Source organism: Aethalodelphis obliquidens, unplaced genomic scaffold (genome assembly GCF_003676395.1).
Source record: "Aethalodelphis obliquidens isolate GAN/ISIS:26980383/991018 unplaced genomic scaffold, ASM367639v1 scaffold4, whole genome shotgun sequence".
Classification (NCBI taxonomy): Eukaryota; Metazoa; Chordata; class Mammalia; order Artiodactyla; family Delphinidae; genus Aethalodelphis; species Aethalodelphis obliquidens.
The window spans coordinates 60,525,830-60,544,923 of record NW_020837948.1 but is presented as its reverse complement, the minus strand read 5'-3'; the positions used below and the strand labels follow the sequence as shown (position 1 = coordinate 60,544,923).

Genomic DNA, 19,094 nt, shown 5'->3' with positions numbered 1-19,094 from the left:
CCTTAGTTGCGGCTCACCGGATCCTTAGTTGTGGCACGAGAACTCTTAGTTGCAGCATGAGAACTCTTAGTTGCGGCATGCATGTGGGATCTAGTTCCCAGACCAGGGATTGAACCCTGGCCCCCTGTATTGGGAGTGCGGAGTCTTAACCACTGTGCCACCAGGGAAGTCCCTCTCCTTCATTACTGAAGGACAACTTTGCTGGGTATAGTATTCTTGGCTGACAAGTTTTGGTGGGTTTTTTTTCTCATTATTTTGAATATGTCATTCCACTCTTTCCTGGCCTGCAAAGTTTCTGTTGAGAAATCTGCTCATAGTCTTATGGGGGCTCCCTTTTATGTGAAGAGTTGCTGTTCTCTTGCTGCTTTCAAAATTCTCTATTTTTGACTTAAGACAATAATAAATTCTTGATGTAGCCCTTTTTAGGGTTTAACCTATTTGAGATCTGGATGTTCATTTCTCTCCCCAAATTTGAGAAGTTTTCAGCAATCTAACCCAAGTCTTAACATTTACTAACCAACTGACTTTCGGCAAGTTGCTTAACATAACTGAAACTGTTTCCTCAACTCACAGTTTAGTTTTGAAAATTATAAATAAAGTGTAACAGTACTTTGAAAATTATTAAGCACTGTGTTTACCTGAAACCACTAGGCAATGATCAGTGAACATTCTGAAATGGAATTTACATTCTGAAATGGAATTTACAATCATGTTAATAAAAGAGGATTTTTTCTTAAATCAATGTCACAGAAATGACAACTGTGTTAGAGTATGGTTGACACATTCAATGAGAATAGTCAGTTGAATGTAGCATTGGGAAGATCTCTAGTAAAGCTCTTTAATGAAGCTACAATGCTAAAAGAATCAGGGACCTAATTTACTTATTTTGTATATTTGTATTTAATGTGTGGGCTTATTATTTAGCAAGGTTTTCTTTCAATTTTATGAATGTCTTAATATTGCCATCTGAAGAAAGATGTGGTTATTACTTGCAAGATAAGTTGATTTGATATATGAATTTAAATTGTATTTGGCTGGTCAAGGACCATAATTGTCTAGTATGTTTTACTTATAATTTACTTAACGTATTTAATTTATATAACAACTTTTGTTGTTCCCCCGTATCTTGACTTTTCCCAAGTTTCCATTTCTAAGAACCTAAGTACAACTCCTTACCCAGCCTCTGTCACTGATAAATAATGAAGTAAATGACCATTGTACTTAATAGCTTCCAACACATGCAGTCATTACCAAGTAGTACAAATTATGATGTGACTTTAAACAACATGTTCTTATGTTTTGGTTTTCATCAAAGACATTTTTCTAGGGGTTAGAATATTTCCATGTTAATCAGTACAGTCTGCATTCGCTTCCACTTTCTTCTATTTTCTGTCATTTCTGGTACAGCTAGGACACTGCTGCTCATTAGAGTAAGAAACTCATGAAAGTTGCCAGGAGCAGATTTATTGAGTTAATACAAAGAGTTTCAACTGGCTGTATATTAGAACCACCTGGGAGTTGTTTAAACATACCCATGCCCGGGTGCCTAGGCTCCACTCCTACATTGAATCAGTGGGGGTCATAGGGAACAGGCATCATATTTTTTTAAAGCCCCTAATGAGTATAATGCCCAGTCAGGGCTGAGAACCACTGGTTTACATAGCTTAAGGTACATGGAGAGTGAAACCAATTGTGATATTAAAGAGTTAAAACAGTTAAATCTGTCTTAGAAATAAACAGACAATTGGTGTTTTGATGATGAAAATTATGTGACCAAAAGTTAAATATATGGGAAGTATTACTCCTATCAGCTTTTTATTCTGATGTACAATAAGAAGTTTGAATTCTGAAAAGCAAAGTGCTGTTATCACACCTGAACTAAAGAATGGATACCCTTAAATAAGAGAGCTTTTGAGTTCTTGGTGATGCATGGAATAGAAAGAAAAAGATAAGCCTACCCATGAACTCTACCCAAGAGTTCTGTTAAGGATTAGTCACATGTTCATGGAAGTGGCAGAATGAGAATAATATGGCAGCATGAATCAGTGCACAGGCTCTGGAGTTGGGTGCATCTGAGCTTGAGTCCTGCCTTTGTTCTTTACCATTTCTGTGACCTTGGACACATTACTCAACTTTTCTTAAGCCTGTTACTCTTCTATGAAATGGAGGTAATAGTAGTCCCTACTCATGGAATTAAATGAGATCATGCATTTAAATCACTTAGTATAATAACTGGCACATAGAAGTGCTCCATAAATGCTAGCAGGGTTGCTTTTTTTACTAGACACAGTCCAGACTTTGGAATTACACAGATGTTGTTTTCAATGCTCAATCTGCCACGTACTGGCTGGGCAAGCTACTTAACCTCTTTCAACCTCAGTTAATATAAAGTAGAGTTTAATATCTACCTCATAGTGCTGCTGTGAATATTTAATGAACTGAATTATATAGGAAGTACCTGATTGTAGATTGGAGTGAGTTTTGAGATCTAGTTTTCCTTCTTGTAACCTGCTCAGTTTGATACTAGTCTTTTTAAAAAAATGTTTGTTTGTAAACTTTAGCACTTGAGTCTCATGACTAGTCGTCTTCAGAGGTCTTCCTGAAAGGGCACTCTAAGAATACATTTATTTAAATTTTCCATAGTACTTATTTTTCATTTTCTTTTTTTTTTCTGTAAATCTTTCAGCTCTTAGACGACAATAAATTGTGATGCCAGAGGATTATAATTTTAACCTCTTAGCATAATTCTTCCAAGTGGTGAATGAGATCCATCACCCTAATCAATCAGTCAAGAACAATTTAAAACCTACTATGTGTCTAGCACCATGTAACATCAGAGGATCCATATGCTGTGGTCCCTGCCCTTTAATCTAGTTGAGCTCATTTCCTCAAGTAGCTTGGGCTCAATGGTTGCTTTTGCTTTTTCCTCCCTTTTTTTGTTTGATCCTTAATCTCTGATTACTTTATAGAATCTCTTGAAGAACCTTCTAGTTCTACTGATATCTATTATTTAGCAAGCCTGTTGACATTTTCATTCTTTGACATTAAAAAAAAACCTCATTTTTAAAAAGTTACTAATAATCATCTGCCTTTAGACTTTCCCTTCTTTCCCTTCATACCTGAATTTTGGTTCAATTTCTTATAAAAGTTTTATTAAATAACTTTTAAAAAAATAGCATGCTCTTTTTAGCCCTCTAGACATCTCTGATTTTTTTTTTCATTCTTGTTCATCATAACATCTTTTTGTAAAAAACCAGTGTAAGAGACATTTTATTTTGGAAGATCTGATTCACATTCAGCAAATGATTCAGCAGATGACTTAAGCTGTATTTTGATTTATCTGCTTGTCAAATGAAGATAATACTTGCCACCTACTTACAAGAAGGGGATGTTGTGAAGATCAGATTTAGAATGTTTTGAACTCAATACTTGAAATATCTCATTTTTATTATATTTTCACACTGTATACATACTGCTTTTTTAGATCTATTATAATTTTTATAAGTGAAATACGATTTTTACTTTTCTACCTCACTACAAAGGTATCAAATACATCTTATTTCTTTAGTATACAAATGGTTTTCTTTATGATTAGTTTCCCAGTTTACAGAAATTGATGTTTCTGTTTAAAAGGCAGTTTATCAGGGGCTTAGAGACTGGACCCTGGAACCAGGTTAGTTGGGTTTGAGTCATGGGTTTGAGTCAAACTTCCTAACATAGTCTGTGAGGTCTTCCTAGCCCTGCCTTCCTCTCACTTTCACTTTTTAGTAAGTCCTATTAGATCTCAGGTAAAAAGTCACTTCCTCAAGAAAGTCCTTTCCTGACTTCTTAACTGGGTTAGCATAATGTCCCCACAGCCCCTGGTACTATCCCCTACCACAGTCATTCTCCACTGAGGCAGCGCCACTCTCTGAGGGGGGAGGGGAATGTCCTAGTAATTGGGAGGTGCTCTTGCCACTTAGTAGGTGGAGCTGAGGGGTACTAGATGTTCATCATTAAGAATTGTCTGGAGCCCTGAATGACTTTTGAATGTCCCATTAGGGAGTTACATAGGTGAAAAAAATCTGTTCATAGCTGTCAGAGCCTAGAGTCTAACTTAGTTTCACATATGCACATGGAATTTTTTGCAGGATTTTAATTAAATGTTGAGTTTTCCAGGAATAAAACTACTGTATTATTGAAGGAAGATTGTACCTTGTTCTGCTTGGAACTCTACCAAGAATTGTTCACCATTTTGGGAAATCATGTCACTGATGGCAACATTTATCACATTCATGGTGATTCACCATATAGGTGGAAACATTTGACTGCTCAGTAAATATTTGTTCGAATTTAATTGAAATTAGGAGAGAAGAAAGACTCTGAAGCATATGGGAGAAAAGCACATCTTTCTTCCTGGCAAAATATTTTCTTTTTTTTCCTATTGCATTTCAATCACATACTTCATTCATAGGTAGTGCATCTGTCTCTGTCACTAAATGAGAACTTAGGGCAAGAACAGTATTTTACTTACCTTTGAATCTCTAATGCTCACTGAGTACATGGTAGTTGCTCAGCTTAATATTTATTCAGTTGAATTAATGGACAATAATAGTATTTGAGTAATGAACAATAATAGTATCTATTCAGCGAATACTTATTGAATCCCTCTGCTAGAGTGATTCAAAGGGGCAAAAAGATACTGTCACTGCTCTCAAGGAACACATGATGTGTTGCTAAGACAGACCTGGAAATAATTATAATATGACAGTTTGTGAAATGGAAATAGCCATAAACTATAGATTTGTAATGAAAAAAATACTTAAGTCTTGTGGGGAGGTCCTACAGTAATGTTAGAGAAGAGAAATAGTAGTATCCAGTACCAATCATAGTGCCAAGGAAGACTCTCAGTAAATACCTGGAAACTGAGTAGAGGAGCATATCTCTGAAGAGTGAGATGGAGTTTGCCAAATGGTCAAATTTAAAGAGTTCACTCCAGACAGAAAGTCCCTATTCAAAGGCTCAGAGGTATGAGAGGCACAGCTGGTATTGCTGGAGCATAAAAGTTGGAGGTTGAGTTGTAAGAGATAAAGCTGTCCCTGGAGGTGATGGACCAGATCATGAAGAGCCTCTTCCATGAAAAAGAAGTTAGATTTCATCTTGCAGGCAGCAGAAAATCATTGATTGATGTAACAAACACAGCCTCTAAATTTCAAACCATACTGTATGCCAGGCAAGTATCTATAATCCTATTACAGAGTCAGTATGTTCTCATTTTATAGTTGGGAAACTGAGGCTCAGAGAGATTAATTAACTTGCCCAGGTTTTCACTGCTACTAAGTGAAAGAACTAGGATTTAAATTTAGGTTGGTTGAGTCCAGACCTTTTGTCTGCCTTATTTTTACTTCAACCAGTCTGGGTTCTTTCTCTCTCATAAACTCTAGTAAATTCAAATTTTTAATGTAAATTCAAGTTCTTAACAGTTTAGGACTAGAGTAAGTTTTAGTCTTCTGAAGGCCAAGATGTTATCTTACAGTAACTTACCTCTTGCAAGCTTTTTATTCTGGTGCCAGCTTCTGTACAGATAGTTCAAATAACTGTCTTGGCTTATTGAAATGCCTTTTGTGGGGGAGCGGGGACTTACCATTGAATGTCATGGGCCAATCAGCATGATTTGTGTACTCTAAAAGAGAAAAATTTGAAGCGCTGTTTCCCTTTTCTGAAACATTTCTGAGTCTTCAATGTACGAAAAGAATAGTAACTATTTTAAGAAAATTTAATATTAATCTTGATATTCTAAGTAATATAGATGTAGTTTACTGTTTAAGTAAACGATTTCTACCTCATAATTCTGGTGTGCATGGTTAGCTTGAAGTACTTCAGACATTATGTAAATAACCCTGGGATATCTCTGGCTACCCTAGGATAAGATTCTTCCTAATTTTAATGGCTATTAAAATGCGGTAAGTTCTGGAGATAGAGGTGACAATGGTTGTACAACAATGAAAATGTACTTAATGCCACTGAACTGTACACTTTAAATGGTTAAAATGCTAAATTTTATATTATGTATATTTTACCACAATTTAAAAATTTGGTATAGAAGTTCAAAGTGGCCTGAGATCTCTTATCAAGCAATTAACAATCAAATTTTTTTTTTTTTTTAAATTTATTTATTTTTGGCTGTGTTGGGTCTTCGTTTATGTGCACAGGCTTTCTCTAGTTGCGGCGAGCAGGGGCTACTCTTCATCGCAGTGCGCGGGCTTCTCATTGTCGTGGCTTCTCTTGTTGTGGAGCACAGGCTCTAGATGCGCAGGCTCAGTAGTTGTGGCTCACGGGCTTAGTTGCTCCGCGGCATGTGGGATCTTCCCAGAGCAGGGCTCGAACCCGTGTCCCCTGCATTGGCAGGCAGGTTCTTAACCACTGTGCCACCAGGGAAGCCCAACAATCAAATATTTTTGAGAGCTTTTTGTCCAGATCACTTGAGTAAGGTGTGAGGGAACAGTTTATCTCAGTTCTTCCTATCTCATCATCACAGGCTGATCACATTAAATGTTCTTAATACTAAGCTATTCAAAAAGAAAAAGACTTCTGTTTATTTGATGCAGGGATAAAGAAGGAAGCATGGTAATGATATGGGGCAGCCATCCTCAGGATAGGTATGATGAAGGTATCTTTTGGACTTGGCTGCTCTTGGCCCCTGGCATTAGTTTCTTTTTCAGAAAGGCAGCTAAGGAGTTAAGTAGGTATCCAGTTGTCACCTCAACAGGTGGGATATGCATGGTAGCAGCTCAACTCATAACTAAGGCTCAGACTTTAAGGTTCCTCACCCCCTCTTCACCCACTCCCTCCCCCGTCCAGGAACAGGAGAAATTTAAAATATTCACCCATTAGATTAACCAAAATTAAAAGAACGTGCTGGTGGATATATGGGAAACATATTATTGGTGAGTGTGGATTGCAACTGTTTTTGGAAAGTAACCTGGTAATAACTATTAGAAATTTTTAAATACACATACTTTTGGCCTAATAATCGCACTGGGTTGCCATTACTGGGTAGGGGGACATTAGTACAAGAATGTGTTTTGCCTTGTTGTTTGTAGTCACAAAAAAGTAGAAGAAACCTGGAAGCCAATCAGGAAATAGTTGAACAAGTTATGTTCTATCCATTCTAAAGACCAATGTGCAACTATTAAAAAGTGAAAAGTTAAATCTATATGTAGTGGCCTGGAATGATGGCCATGCGATATTATGTGTTTTAAAGTTTTTAGTTAATAGAGTGTAGTATGTGGCATGATCCTAAAAAACAAACCAGAGCTATGTGTATGTTTGAGAATAGAGAAAGGTGTAGAAGGATTCATATCAAACTGTTAAAACTGATTCTGTCAGGGAGGTAAGCTTAGTGATGAAATTGAATTAACTATTTTGTACAACCATGTTGTTTGATTTGTTGTAATATTATTTTTGTAAAGTTTTTTTGAAGTTTCTGAAGTAAAAAAGTCAAGAGGGAAAGGGGAGAGGTCTATAGTGATAGAAATTATAATAGGGATTATGGCATGGGTTGATGACCGAGAATGGGTACAAGAGAAACCTTGGTACTGGTAATGATCTTTATCTTGATGTGGATGTTGGTCACACAGGTATTCACTTTATAAAAATCCATCTACTTGTATGCTTATGATTTGTACAGGTTATTGTATATATTATATCAATTGAAAGTTTATTAAAATTATGGCATGTCAATACAATGGAATAATTCTTTTAAAAATACTTTTAATATTTAATGATATATGGAATTGGCCAAGAAACAAGACAATCCCATTATTATAAAACATATAAACACACAGAATGGAGACTGGAATAAAAACACTACAATATTATTAATAGATATTATGTCCAGATATCATTTTTGTTTTGGGGGGTTTTGTTTGGGTGTTGGATCATTTAGGAAGTTGGTAGAATTCAGTGAGCAAAGCCAGATTACAGGATATTAAGCAGAAAATAAAGGTGAAGAAGGAGAGAGGAAAAGGTTTTTTAAAAACAGAAAAACACTGCTAACTAGAGAGGTACTGTAAGGTCAGGTAATTTTTTTTAACCCCTGCTAGGAAGGGACTAAATTCAGCTGTCAAACCATCAAGTAGTAGTAGATCCATATGAAAACATCCTCTCCTTCAGAAAATTCAGTTTGATTTTTACAATAATTCATGCCTGATACTTAAGTTTTGTTTCTATTTAAGCATTTAGTTTTAAAGAAACTCATTGATATGATAGTTTCCATTGATTGTAGCAGATGCAACTCATGGTAGTTTAAGAAACCTATATTGTCCTCCCAATCTTAACTAATTAACTGTTGTAATTTCCTCTGATCTTTTTGCTCCATAGTTGCCACATGGGGGCAAATAATGCTTCCTCCGGTCGGAGTGATAATAAAATGAGAAAATGTATGTGAAAACACGTTAATAGAATTCAACACTATCCAGTTGTAAAATTGCGTTATTTTTCTTGTATTTCTTCAGCGCAAAGTCATTAGTTGTGAAATGCAGTTATTTCAGGTGGAGTTTATTTCACCTGAAATAAACAGTTTATAATAAAGAACTCTTAATAAAGAGTTCAAAAGTTGAAGTTTGTGAAAGGATGCATTTTTTCGGTCAAATTATGCAAATGTAAATGCAACATGTAGTGTTTATCGAAGTGTGGGTTGTGATTGCAATGCATCTTTAATGTTTTAGACTAAATATTAGTATTTAGTGCTTTATATATCAAACTGAAATGTAAACATTTTTATTTCTTCTCAAGTATTGTTCAGCTGTCGGGGGAATTATCAGGCTTTTTTCCTTATTACAGTCATTCTTAATTACTAACCATGTTAACTTAAAATGACTGAAACCCAAAATCAGATCTCTTCAGGTGTTTCGCAGGGATTTTGATAAGGACTTGATTTTTGATTAGCCCTTAAATCAGTAATAATCTGGATGGAACTAGAGTTGGGTTGGAGAAAACTGCGTGGCACTAGGACCCAGGGGGCTCCCGTGAGCGGATCTAGGGGCCAGATTGCAAATTCGCGGTGACTCAGTCTGGTCGGCTCCTTGCGCTCGGCGGCCGCGGCGGCAGCAGCAGCAGACATTGGCGGCCGAGCTGCTAGGATCAGTTTCCCCGGGTTTCACCGTCCGAGACTTCTTTCGGGGCGCCCCAGGCAGGTCCGAGGCGTCCGGGGAGCGCAGGGGTCGTTCTGCGGGGAGGAGGGGGGTGCTTGGCGCGGGAAACCCTCGGGCCTATGCACGGGGAGTAACATTTGCTCCGTCTCTTCCTGTGTCTGGCTTTATTTGCAGCAAACCAAGATGGAGTATGAGTGGAAACCTGACGAGCAAGGGCTTCAGCAAATCCTGCAGCTGCTGAAGGAGTCCCAGTCCCCCGACACCACCATCCAGAGAACCGTGCAACAAGTATCCTTTCTGAGGCCTCGCCGCCGCCCGCGCAGCTTGCCCTGCGCGGGGCCCGCTCTCGGCGGCCGGGTGGCTCCCGCCGCCCCTCCCCCTCCTCCCGCTCCCCGGATCCCTCCGCCCTCCGTCCGCCAGCCCGTGAGGAGAGGCCCGCCCGCCGCCGCCCCTGCCCGCCGCCTCGCGCACGCGGCCCTCGTGCCTCCGGTTCGGAGCGCCGCAGCGCCCGGCTTCCGGCCCGCGGGAGGCTGGGGGCTGCTGGCCGCCGCCTGCGATCGCGACATGTGAGTCGGCCGCCCGTCACGTCCCCGCCCGCTGCTGACCGGCTGACGGGGGTGGAGAGCGGAGCAGACGGGTGCCGGCGCTGACCCCCGACCGACGCCCCGGCCCACACAATGCGCGGAGGGGGTGGCGGGCAGAGCGCTGTATGCGCGGCGGAGATCGGCGGCCTGAGTGGGGTGGAGCTGGCGCGGGGTTTGAACCGCCTGGGTGTTGGGCCTGGGGTTTCTGCCAGGCCCTTGCCCGGAAGGGCTGGAAACCAAGAAGTGAGGGGTCTCGGGCCTCACCTCGGGTCTGTTCGTGCCAACACCTGTTGCGAGCTCCCTGCCTCCCAAGTGAGATTTTCTTTTTAAATCTTTGGCTCAAGACGGTCTGCTCAATTACCAAGTCTTTACCGAGTTTGCTGGTCCTTTTACTACGGATTTAGAGGCAGAAAGGCTTAAGAGAAGAAGCAAAACCTCTACTGTGTGCTTTCTGTGCTTTCTGTAGTGCCCTAAACTGTGGTCAAATGGAGAGCTCTTGCTGCATCCAATAAGGGAAACAAATTCACCCGATCAGAAATAACCGTTTTATCTCTTATTTTAAGACGAAGTTAATTGTTTAGGAAACTTAAGTCTGCTGTTTGCAAAAAAAAAAAACAACTCTTAATTTTTATTGTTAATAAACGGAAGATTGCTTAGTATGGAATTTGGTAAGTAAGCTCTTTTGGCGTAGTTTGGACGTATTTAAATTTAAAACACTATAAACGTTAAGTTAAATACAGTTACTTGAGAAGTTCTGGTAAATAAGTTTCTCAAAGAAGTACTACATTGCTGTAACTTAAAACTTTTCAGTAGGTAAGTATCTAGCCTTTTGGTTAATTAATACTGCTTATTTTAAAATGGAGGTGTTAATGATTTAGGTCTACTTGGTTTGTTTGGTTTTTTTTTAAGCCATTTCGCTTGTATACTGCTAGTACTGAGGGAAGAATAGTCGTTTTGGGGTGTATTGGAGCTTGTATTTGAAACATTGTTGTGGCTCAGTCTTATTAATTTGTGTTGTCATAGCTGTAGAAATGATAAAAGTTGATAGTTGATGAATTGTAGGTGCTATGTGACAGTTAATTTCTTAAGTTAGCCAATCCCAAAACTGCATTGTAATTTCTTGTACAGCACTGTATGTCATAATTTTTTGTTTTAGTACATATTAAGTACTTTTTATATGCTCAGTACTATGCGTGCGCTAGGAATCAAATTTACGGTTTATTCTGTGTGCCTGGAGCATAGTATGCCCTCTGCATAAGGAACAAATTAAATTTCAGTAGATAAAGGTTAATAGTATTTTAAAAATACTCACTGCTTTATATTTTCAGAGTGCCTAATAACGACCTTGTTCTTTTATGTCTCCTTTGGAGGGAATGTAATTATTGTTTTTGTATAGGCTTGAGCACTTTCAGAAAGACCGTTATACTATTATGGATAGATAGCTCAAGTCCTAAGAAAGTGAACCTTATCAGGAAATATTTATAAAAGATTATTAGCTTATCAGCATGCTGTTAATCTTGGCTGTTCACTAAAGAAATAAATCACTAGGGTTTTTTGGTCAAAGAAAGTACACCTTGGAATTTTTCTAGAGAAATGTATTTTGATAGTTAATTTATGTTCTGAGCACTGAACACTGAGAGTATTCTAGTGTATAATAAGTAGCTAATATGGTGTTCCTAGAGTGTGTATCGTGGATTTAATTTAAAGATTTAGGTCTATTGAGAAAATTCTGTCTAATAAAACACAATTAGAGGTGTTATTAAAAAGCATGTTAGAGATTAGAGGGCATGAAGAAAGACATAGTAGAGCATTATGTCATTGTTGCCTGCCAACAGAATGAAATACCTGCACGTTGGTGTCACTGGAAACGTTAGGTCTTGTTGGGGGGTGGGGGGGCAGAACTGTAGAACTGTTGCAGTGTGGCAATTTTATAACACTGACTGTTATAAGGTTTGATGTGTAGACTTGCACATAAATAGCATTTTATCTTAACTTTTTGAATTCTAAAGAACAAATGAGTCTAATAAAAGTACTTTAAGTTAAAAGGCGATTTTATAAAGTTAATTTCCCTAAGTGATCTTTAAGAGACTTGTTTTTCTTTCTTTGAGATGCTTTTCATTTTTGTCATTATTTTATAAATACCTTTCTGATTAGGGTTTTTTTTAAGTTCAGATAAATCAAAGAAATTGTTTTGAAAATGTTTTTCATATGATATGCGCCTTGCTGAAGGTGGAGCTTGGCTTATGTTGTCTTGAATATAATTGATGTAAAATATTAATATTTCAGCCATAAAGCGCACAAGAGGTTTAACACGACCATTGGTGTGTTCTTGAATAGCATATTGATGGTTTTAATAAGATAACTTTTATTCTTACTGGAAAAAATGCAAGGCTAAAAATCACAAAAGAGGTTCTTGATTTTAGGTTAAAACTGCCTAATTCCTTCCTTAGATTACACTGAGAAGTTTCCTTAACTACTGTTTGTTCTAGAAACTGGAACAACTCAATCAATATCCAGACTTTAACAACTACCTGATTTTTGTTCTTACAAAATTAAAATCTGAAGGTAAGTAGGGTTTGTGTGGTAACTACTTAAAAGTTTCTTACACTTCAGATTTTGTCTTTGAGATGTGTTAAAATATACGAAGGGTTACTTATTTCAAAGGATTTCACTTTGTAGTAACCCACTTGCTTTAAACATGTGGAATGAAAGAGTTACTATCACTCTAAGCATTTGGATGCTTAATGAGCATTCAGTTGTTAATTGAGTGTTTTTGTAATAAATTCACTCATTCTTTGCAAATGAAAAGAATGTTGTAAAGTCTACTTTGGTGTTTTGGTGTTTTGCTTCAGTCCTTTTACATGAATGTCATAGAGACTGATTTCTTTTAATACACAGATTGAATGCAGGATTTGCTAAATGACTGTATGTGTGATCATATTTGTATGATTAAAAGTTCATATAACCAAAATGAAAAGTCATGTGTAATCCCATCACTCAGAGACAATTGTTAATCTCTTAATTCTATACTCCTTTATATGGCTATGTACTGTTTTAAATTTTAACCAGAAAAAGGATAGTTCTATTTATAGACTCCTGTAACTTTTTTAAACCTTGTAACAGTATACATGAAACTTTTTCATTAACTATTCTACAACAGTTTTAAATTACCTCTATAACAGCCTGATTTTTAAATGACATGATCATCTGATTTTTAAATGACACGATCATTTGATTGTTTCTAATACAAGTAGTGTGTCCATCTCGACTTTATTCATTTTACAAGTATTTATTGAGCACCTCTTCTCTGCCAGGCAGTTTGCTCGCTCAGGGGCAATAAAAGGGAACAAAATAAATGAGAATCTGCCCTCGTGGCGCTTACATTGTAGTGACAGGTGTTCTTCGTAGAGTTATTTGAGTATTCCCTTCCTGAAACATTGTCAGACACCCAGAAGCACTTAAGTATTTTTTGAGCAACTGACTGGCCTCTAAATGAAAGCACTATACCCTTTCAGAAGCCATAGTGCAATTAGTAAAAACTACTACACTTGGAGCTGAGAAATAAGTCTTAGACTCTGACACTCATTTCACCTCTCTTGCTTTTTTCAGCTACAAAATGCCTGTGTTAGCCTATCAGACTGTCCATAAGGTTTCAACTCCAAGCACTAGCGAGTGGGTTAACGGCCTTAAAATCTCACTAATCTTGTGTTTATTCAGATTTTAATAATTCATGCACAGTATAATGATTTATTTTGAATTATTTTCAAATTTTCTAGTTAATTTTAGGGATTTTAATTTGTGATTGAGGCATGTAAGAGAAACTTTAAATTTTTAAATTTTAAGAAACTAGAAAGTCCTTCAACATATCTTTACATTCAGCAATTAATATTCCTAGTTTGATAAATATACGTTAATATGATGTGTTATTTCTTAATATAGAAATTTTATTTTTCCCACATCGTAGTTGTAATCAGATAATTCTATAAGGACTTAAAGATTTAGTAAATGAATTTTTCTAAACTATGTTGTTTAACTTGAAAAATTTAAGTTTGTTTTCACCAAGTCATCTATTCTGTCATGTCTTCATCCTGAATTCCAAATATTAAGATTGGTATAATATTATACTCTTTCTTAAAACTTTCTTGGGCTATGAGGTACATCAAGTATTTTTAAAAGCAGACAAACTTACAATTCAAATAGCAGGAGAGGTTGGGTGTGTAACTGCCTCCCAAAAGACCTCTTAATTACAAAACCACAAAATGTTGGAAAGGATTTTATGTAATACTTAGTATTTCTTCCTGTGTTTATTCATTTATTTGGGACACAAGTTTGCTATATCTAGTTTTCTATTTAAAAAAATTAGCATTGTGGCCATCCATATTAGAGAAGGAACATAAGTAAATTCTTGAAATGAAAATGCTTATTTATTTAGGGACCTTTTTGCCATTCCTCATGTGAATTTGTTTACACTAAATCATGGAGTAAAATTTTAGATGTGGAGAGACCTCAGAGATTAGCTCATCTACTTCCCTCACTTTACAGATGAGAATTGAGACCTAGTAAAGTAGTCTTTTTAAAAAGAGGACGTGGTTAATTTTGGGCTCTTCTAAATGAATTTGGGACTGGGGATATTTTTAATTAAAATAAGTATTTTGATATAAAATGTTTTATGTTTTTAATTTTAAATCATTTCACTTAGTGATTTTTTTTTTTTTTTTTTTTTTGCGGTACGCGGGCCTCTCACTGTTGTGGCCTCTCCCGTTGTGGAGCACAGGCTCCGGACGCGCAGGCTCAGCGGCCATGGCTCACGGACCCAGCCGCTCCGCGGCATGTGGGATCTTCCCGGACCGGGGCACAAACCCGCGTCCCCTGCATCGGCAGGAGGACTCTCAGCCACTGCGCCACCAGGGAAGCCCACACCTCGTGATTTTTTTGAAACTTCATCTTGTAATCTTAATTGTAAAAATGATACAGTGTATTTCTTATAAACAAATACACATGCCATTAAAAATTACATGACTGAATTATTAATGGCTGGCTTAAGAAAAGCTTATTGCTCGAGGAAGTTAAATTTATAAAGTTAAATAAATCTATTCATTTATTTTATGGAAGTTTTAAACTTTCAAGAGAATTTAGAAGTGTTTTTGTTTCATTATAAGTTACTGATTGAATGATGGTAATTGAAACCAGGAAGAAATTTTTAGAGGGTGGCATAAAGAGCTCGTAGGCTCTATTGCTGTGATGGCTTGAATGGGGTTTATATGCAAGGAAACACTATCTTTTTGCCGCCTCCTGTCCTGTACCCCTGAACATTTCAATGCCAATCAGACTTTGAGAGCATACTACTAACTAGAACAAGCTTGGGTGGTTTTATTTTTTAATAAAGCATGTAAAACAGTAGTGCTGAAACAGCATATTGTGTTCAATACACCAGCTGTTCATGTCTTCCAGCCCTTTGAGGAGGGTGATCCTGTACCATGCATCAAGTGTAGGCTCTGGAGCGAGGCTCCTAAGGTTGATGTTTTGGCTTCCCCACTTCGTAGCCTTGTGTGACTTTGGCAAAGGCCTCAGTTTCCTTGATTGTGCAGTGGAGATAACAATTGCTGTCTCATGAGGTTGTGAGGATTAAATGCAAACTACTTGGAAAGCACTTAGCACTGTTTAGTACCTAATAAACATTCAGAAAATGTTAACTGTTGCTAATATTGTTGGTGATGAGGCCAATTGTTAAAGCATTGGTTATATTCTAATATTAAATTGGTTCTTGGAAAATTTGTTAGTACTATCTACGGATTAAACTTCTTTTACGTAGATTGTATTTTTTAAAAACTTCTGGAAATTTAAATACTGTTTTACTCCCCACCCCCCCTTTTTTTTTTTTAGCTCAGAGGCAAGTGAAAGACATGATATAAATGAACGGCAGTTATTTGTATGTGAAGGTGATCCCATATGTTCTTTGTCCACTTAATTTTTTAATAGGATATCTTTAGTGACTAATACGTTCAGATCTGTAATTTGATGTTTATATCAGGTACCAATAAAGCTTGAGTACATTGGCCATATATAAACTAAATTAACTTAAATTAAATCAGTGGTTCTCAACCAGGTGCAGGTGTGTGTGTGTGTGTGTGTGTGTGTGTGTGTGTGTGTGTGTGTGTGTCCGCTGCCCAATGAGACATTTGACATTATCTGGAAACATTTTTGGTTGTCACAACTTGGAGAGGTAATACTGGCACCTACGGCCAGTGATACTGCTAAACATCTTACAGTGCACAGGACAGCACTCCTCAACAAAGAATTACCTGGCCCAAAATGTCAATAGTGCCAAGGTTGAGAAACCCTGAACTATAAATCATGGAGCTAATCCTTGGATAATCATTTATGGTATTTTTTTTCCTGGTTATAGCAAATTAATGAAATGTTACAATGAGTTTCTGAATACATTTTTAAAGTTACCGTTCTTGGTATATTTTGAAATGAAAACTACTTTAAAACTCAGTGCTGTTGTTACTTTGTTACAGATGAACCCACAAGATCTTTGAGTGGTCTAATTTTGAAGAATAACGTGAAAGCACACTTTCAGAACTTCCCAAATGGTGTAACAGACTTTATTAAGAGTGAATGTTTAAATAATATCGGTGACTCCTCTCCTTTGATTAGAGCTACTGTAGGTAAGTAATCTGTCACAATTTTGCTTATCGTGTTTTTAACTGGGTTGGTTTCTGATACGGCAGAGACTATTTCCATTGGAATTTTTATCATCCATTTCATGTTGAATTGTGATGGGGAAAATTTTTCATTGCTGCTTTTGAAATAATGTTACTAAAAGCTCTCTTAATCCAGTGAGACCAGGTTCACTAGTAGTTGCTTAATCAAAGTTGGTTACAGTGGGGCATTAACAAGTGATATTCATCTAGGACTACTGTTTTTTCTGTGGGTTCCTTAATTATGTCTTCCTTGTGTCATACATGGGGTATAATTTCCAGTTTCACTTTCTTTTACATGTGAAGAAAAACTTCTTTGTAAAACATCTTCCGTGCAGGACCTTAGATTTTCACTATATCCCCCCCTTGTTTTTAATTCATATTTGCCTTGTCTGTACCTAATTACAGTAATTTTTGAGTCTTTTTCAGTGTTCAACTTGTTTTTAGTGAAAGAACAACTTTCTACCATTTTATGAAAGACTGTTAAAATGCTTAGTTCATAGTAACTGGAATAAGTAGGTTTGGGAGCCAATACAACTGACTGTGGGTAAGCACACACATCATCTGGTAGAAGTGGAAATAGACATGTACTGCACAATAGCCCACCAATGGGTAGATTCCATATGCCATGGGGTTTCAGCAGCTATGTTTCACAAGGACCTGGAAAGCTTCTGTTCCTCTGGCAGGTTGGTTAAATGGAATTCAGTTAAGAACCTCCAGTCATTTTCATTAAAAGTTCTCTGCCTTTGTATATTTTGTCTCATGGTAGGTTTGAAAAGTCCCCAGTTCATCTCTTACTCACAAAGCAGAGGCTCTGTAACTTCCCTCCAAATATTAAATATTGCCATTATTAACGCTGATTTTTTTTGTTTGTTTTGTTTTGTTTTGTTTTGTTTTTGCGGTACGCGGGCCTCTCACTGTTGTGGCCTCTCCCGTTGTGGAGCACAGGCTCCGGACGCGCAGGCCCATCGGCCATGGCTCACGGGCCCAGCTGCTCCGCGGCATGTGGGATCTTCCCGGACCGGGGCACGAACCCGTGTCCCCTGCATCGGCAGGCGGACTCTCAACCACTGCGCCACCAGGGAAGCCCAACGCTGATTTTTAAATAGGATATGTAGAGGGCATTTATAATTTGAGGAAAGGGTCTCCCTAGGTTATTCTCATGGACCCTCATATACTCCTGATTTTCTACCAGACTCTTGACAGTGGTAAAATGGATGGTGTACCAGTGTATACCAGTCTTCTTAAAATTTTTTTAATCTTAACAGTACATATGGTAAATCTTGCCAAGGAAGTGTATTGGGAAGGACCACATTTCAGTGACTGGTAATCCATTAGAGAGGTGTAAAATTGTTTCTCCTTGTTAAAGAATGTATGGTTTGTAATTTTATTATTTCAGTGAACATCCTTTTATGTATTTCATACACAGGTGAGAAAGTTTCTATAGAATTCATTCGTAGAAGTGGTATTACTGGGTCAGAGTGTGTTTTTTAAACATTTAAAATTTTAATAGGTATTGCCAAGCACATCAGTTTTCACTCCCATCTTTGTTGAAACACTGAGAATTACAATTTTTCACTTTTTGCAACTGCGTTGGCATTAGAATATTTTTTGAGAGTGGATGAGATTATATGGGGCCAAATTAATTTGAATTTGTCAGTCTGTCAACATTCTTTAATATTCTCTCAGCAGAAGTCATGAATGTCAGCAGACTCTTAGTACCAAGTTTTAGTTTGTGTTTAATTTTTATTATTGCTTGTTTTAAGACATGTTTGGTTTCCTTTAGGCAGATCCAGAAATTTCTCTTTCCCTCAATTCTTTCATGTTTTAACTTCAGGAAAGAATACATGGCAAGAAGGAACAGATCTATTAGTCTCGCTGCTTTTTGATCTTACCAGAAGGCCACTTAATTGTATGGGTTATATCTTAAAAATGCTATCATTTTAAGACCCTTACCATGTAATTTAATTTTTTTAGTGGAGAGTAAATCTTGGCTAACAACTTTACTCTTTACATTTTTTAACTCTTTACCATTGGGAGCAACCTTCTCAAAACTAACAATGGAAAACTTAAAGAGAATTTATATACACAGACAGTAGAATTTGCTGTTCAATAATAATTATTGAGTATTTACTATATGCCTGGCATTTTGTGTGCCTATCTCACTGAATTCTCAAAATAACTATGAAGAGAGAACTTTTTCTCTTCTTTTAAATTTTTTTTACAGAGTAAAAAATACAGAGTATTTTGAATTACATATTATTTGCCTACTGTTTATGCTCTTAATTAAGGTGCTAAAAGATCTGTAATCACCAGGCATATTACATTATGTTACTAATACTAAATTTACTAAGGCAGAGAAAATACACAAAATTTTTGTGTTACATACATATTTCTGTATTTGCATGATCCTTAGCTATTACAGCTAAGCCACATAGCACAGTTGAAATAATCCAGTCAGAGTGACATGATCAGTCAGCCTGTGCCAGTAGCTTCCATGATCCAAGATCACTTTGCCAGTGATTCATCCTTGGAATGTTCTGGGCTAATGGCTCATCTACTTTTTCTCTCCCTGCCTTGAGTCATGGCTTTGATCCTAGGTTAAGTCAGAGAGCTGTTCTTACCTCTTTTATGTGTTTTTATTTGATCTAACAGACTCATACTCATCACCC

The 19,094-nt window shown here is 37.2% G+C and overlaps 1 protein-coding gene across 6 annotated transcripts in view; it reads left to right on the top strand.

Annotated features, from left to right (window-relative positions):
• TNPO1 (transportin 1) overlaps window positions 1–19,094 on the top strand; it is a 90,664-nt gene that overhangs the window by 24,575 nt on the left and 46,995 nt on the right. For 2 of the 6 annotated variants that reach the window (XM_027100870.1, XM_027100872.1), the window contains 3 exons: window positions 9,309–9,422; window positions 12,208–12,283; window positions 16,240–16,389. In XM_027100870.1, coding sequence (XP_026956671.1) covers window positions 9,309–9,422; window positions 12,208–12,283; window positions 16,240–16,389 — 340 coding nt within the window. Of the gene's footprint in view, window positions 1–9,045; window positions 9,177–9,308; window positions 9,423–9,683; window positions 10,031–12,207; window positions 12,284–16,239; window positions 16,390–19,094 lie in introns of those variants that run through there. The other 4 variants (XM_027100871.1, XM_027100873.1, XM_027100869.1 and 1 more) reach the window with 4 other exon arrangements.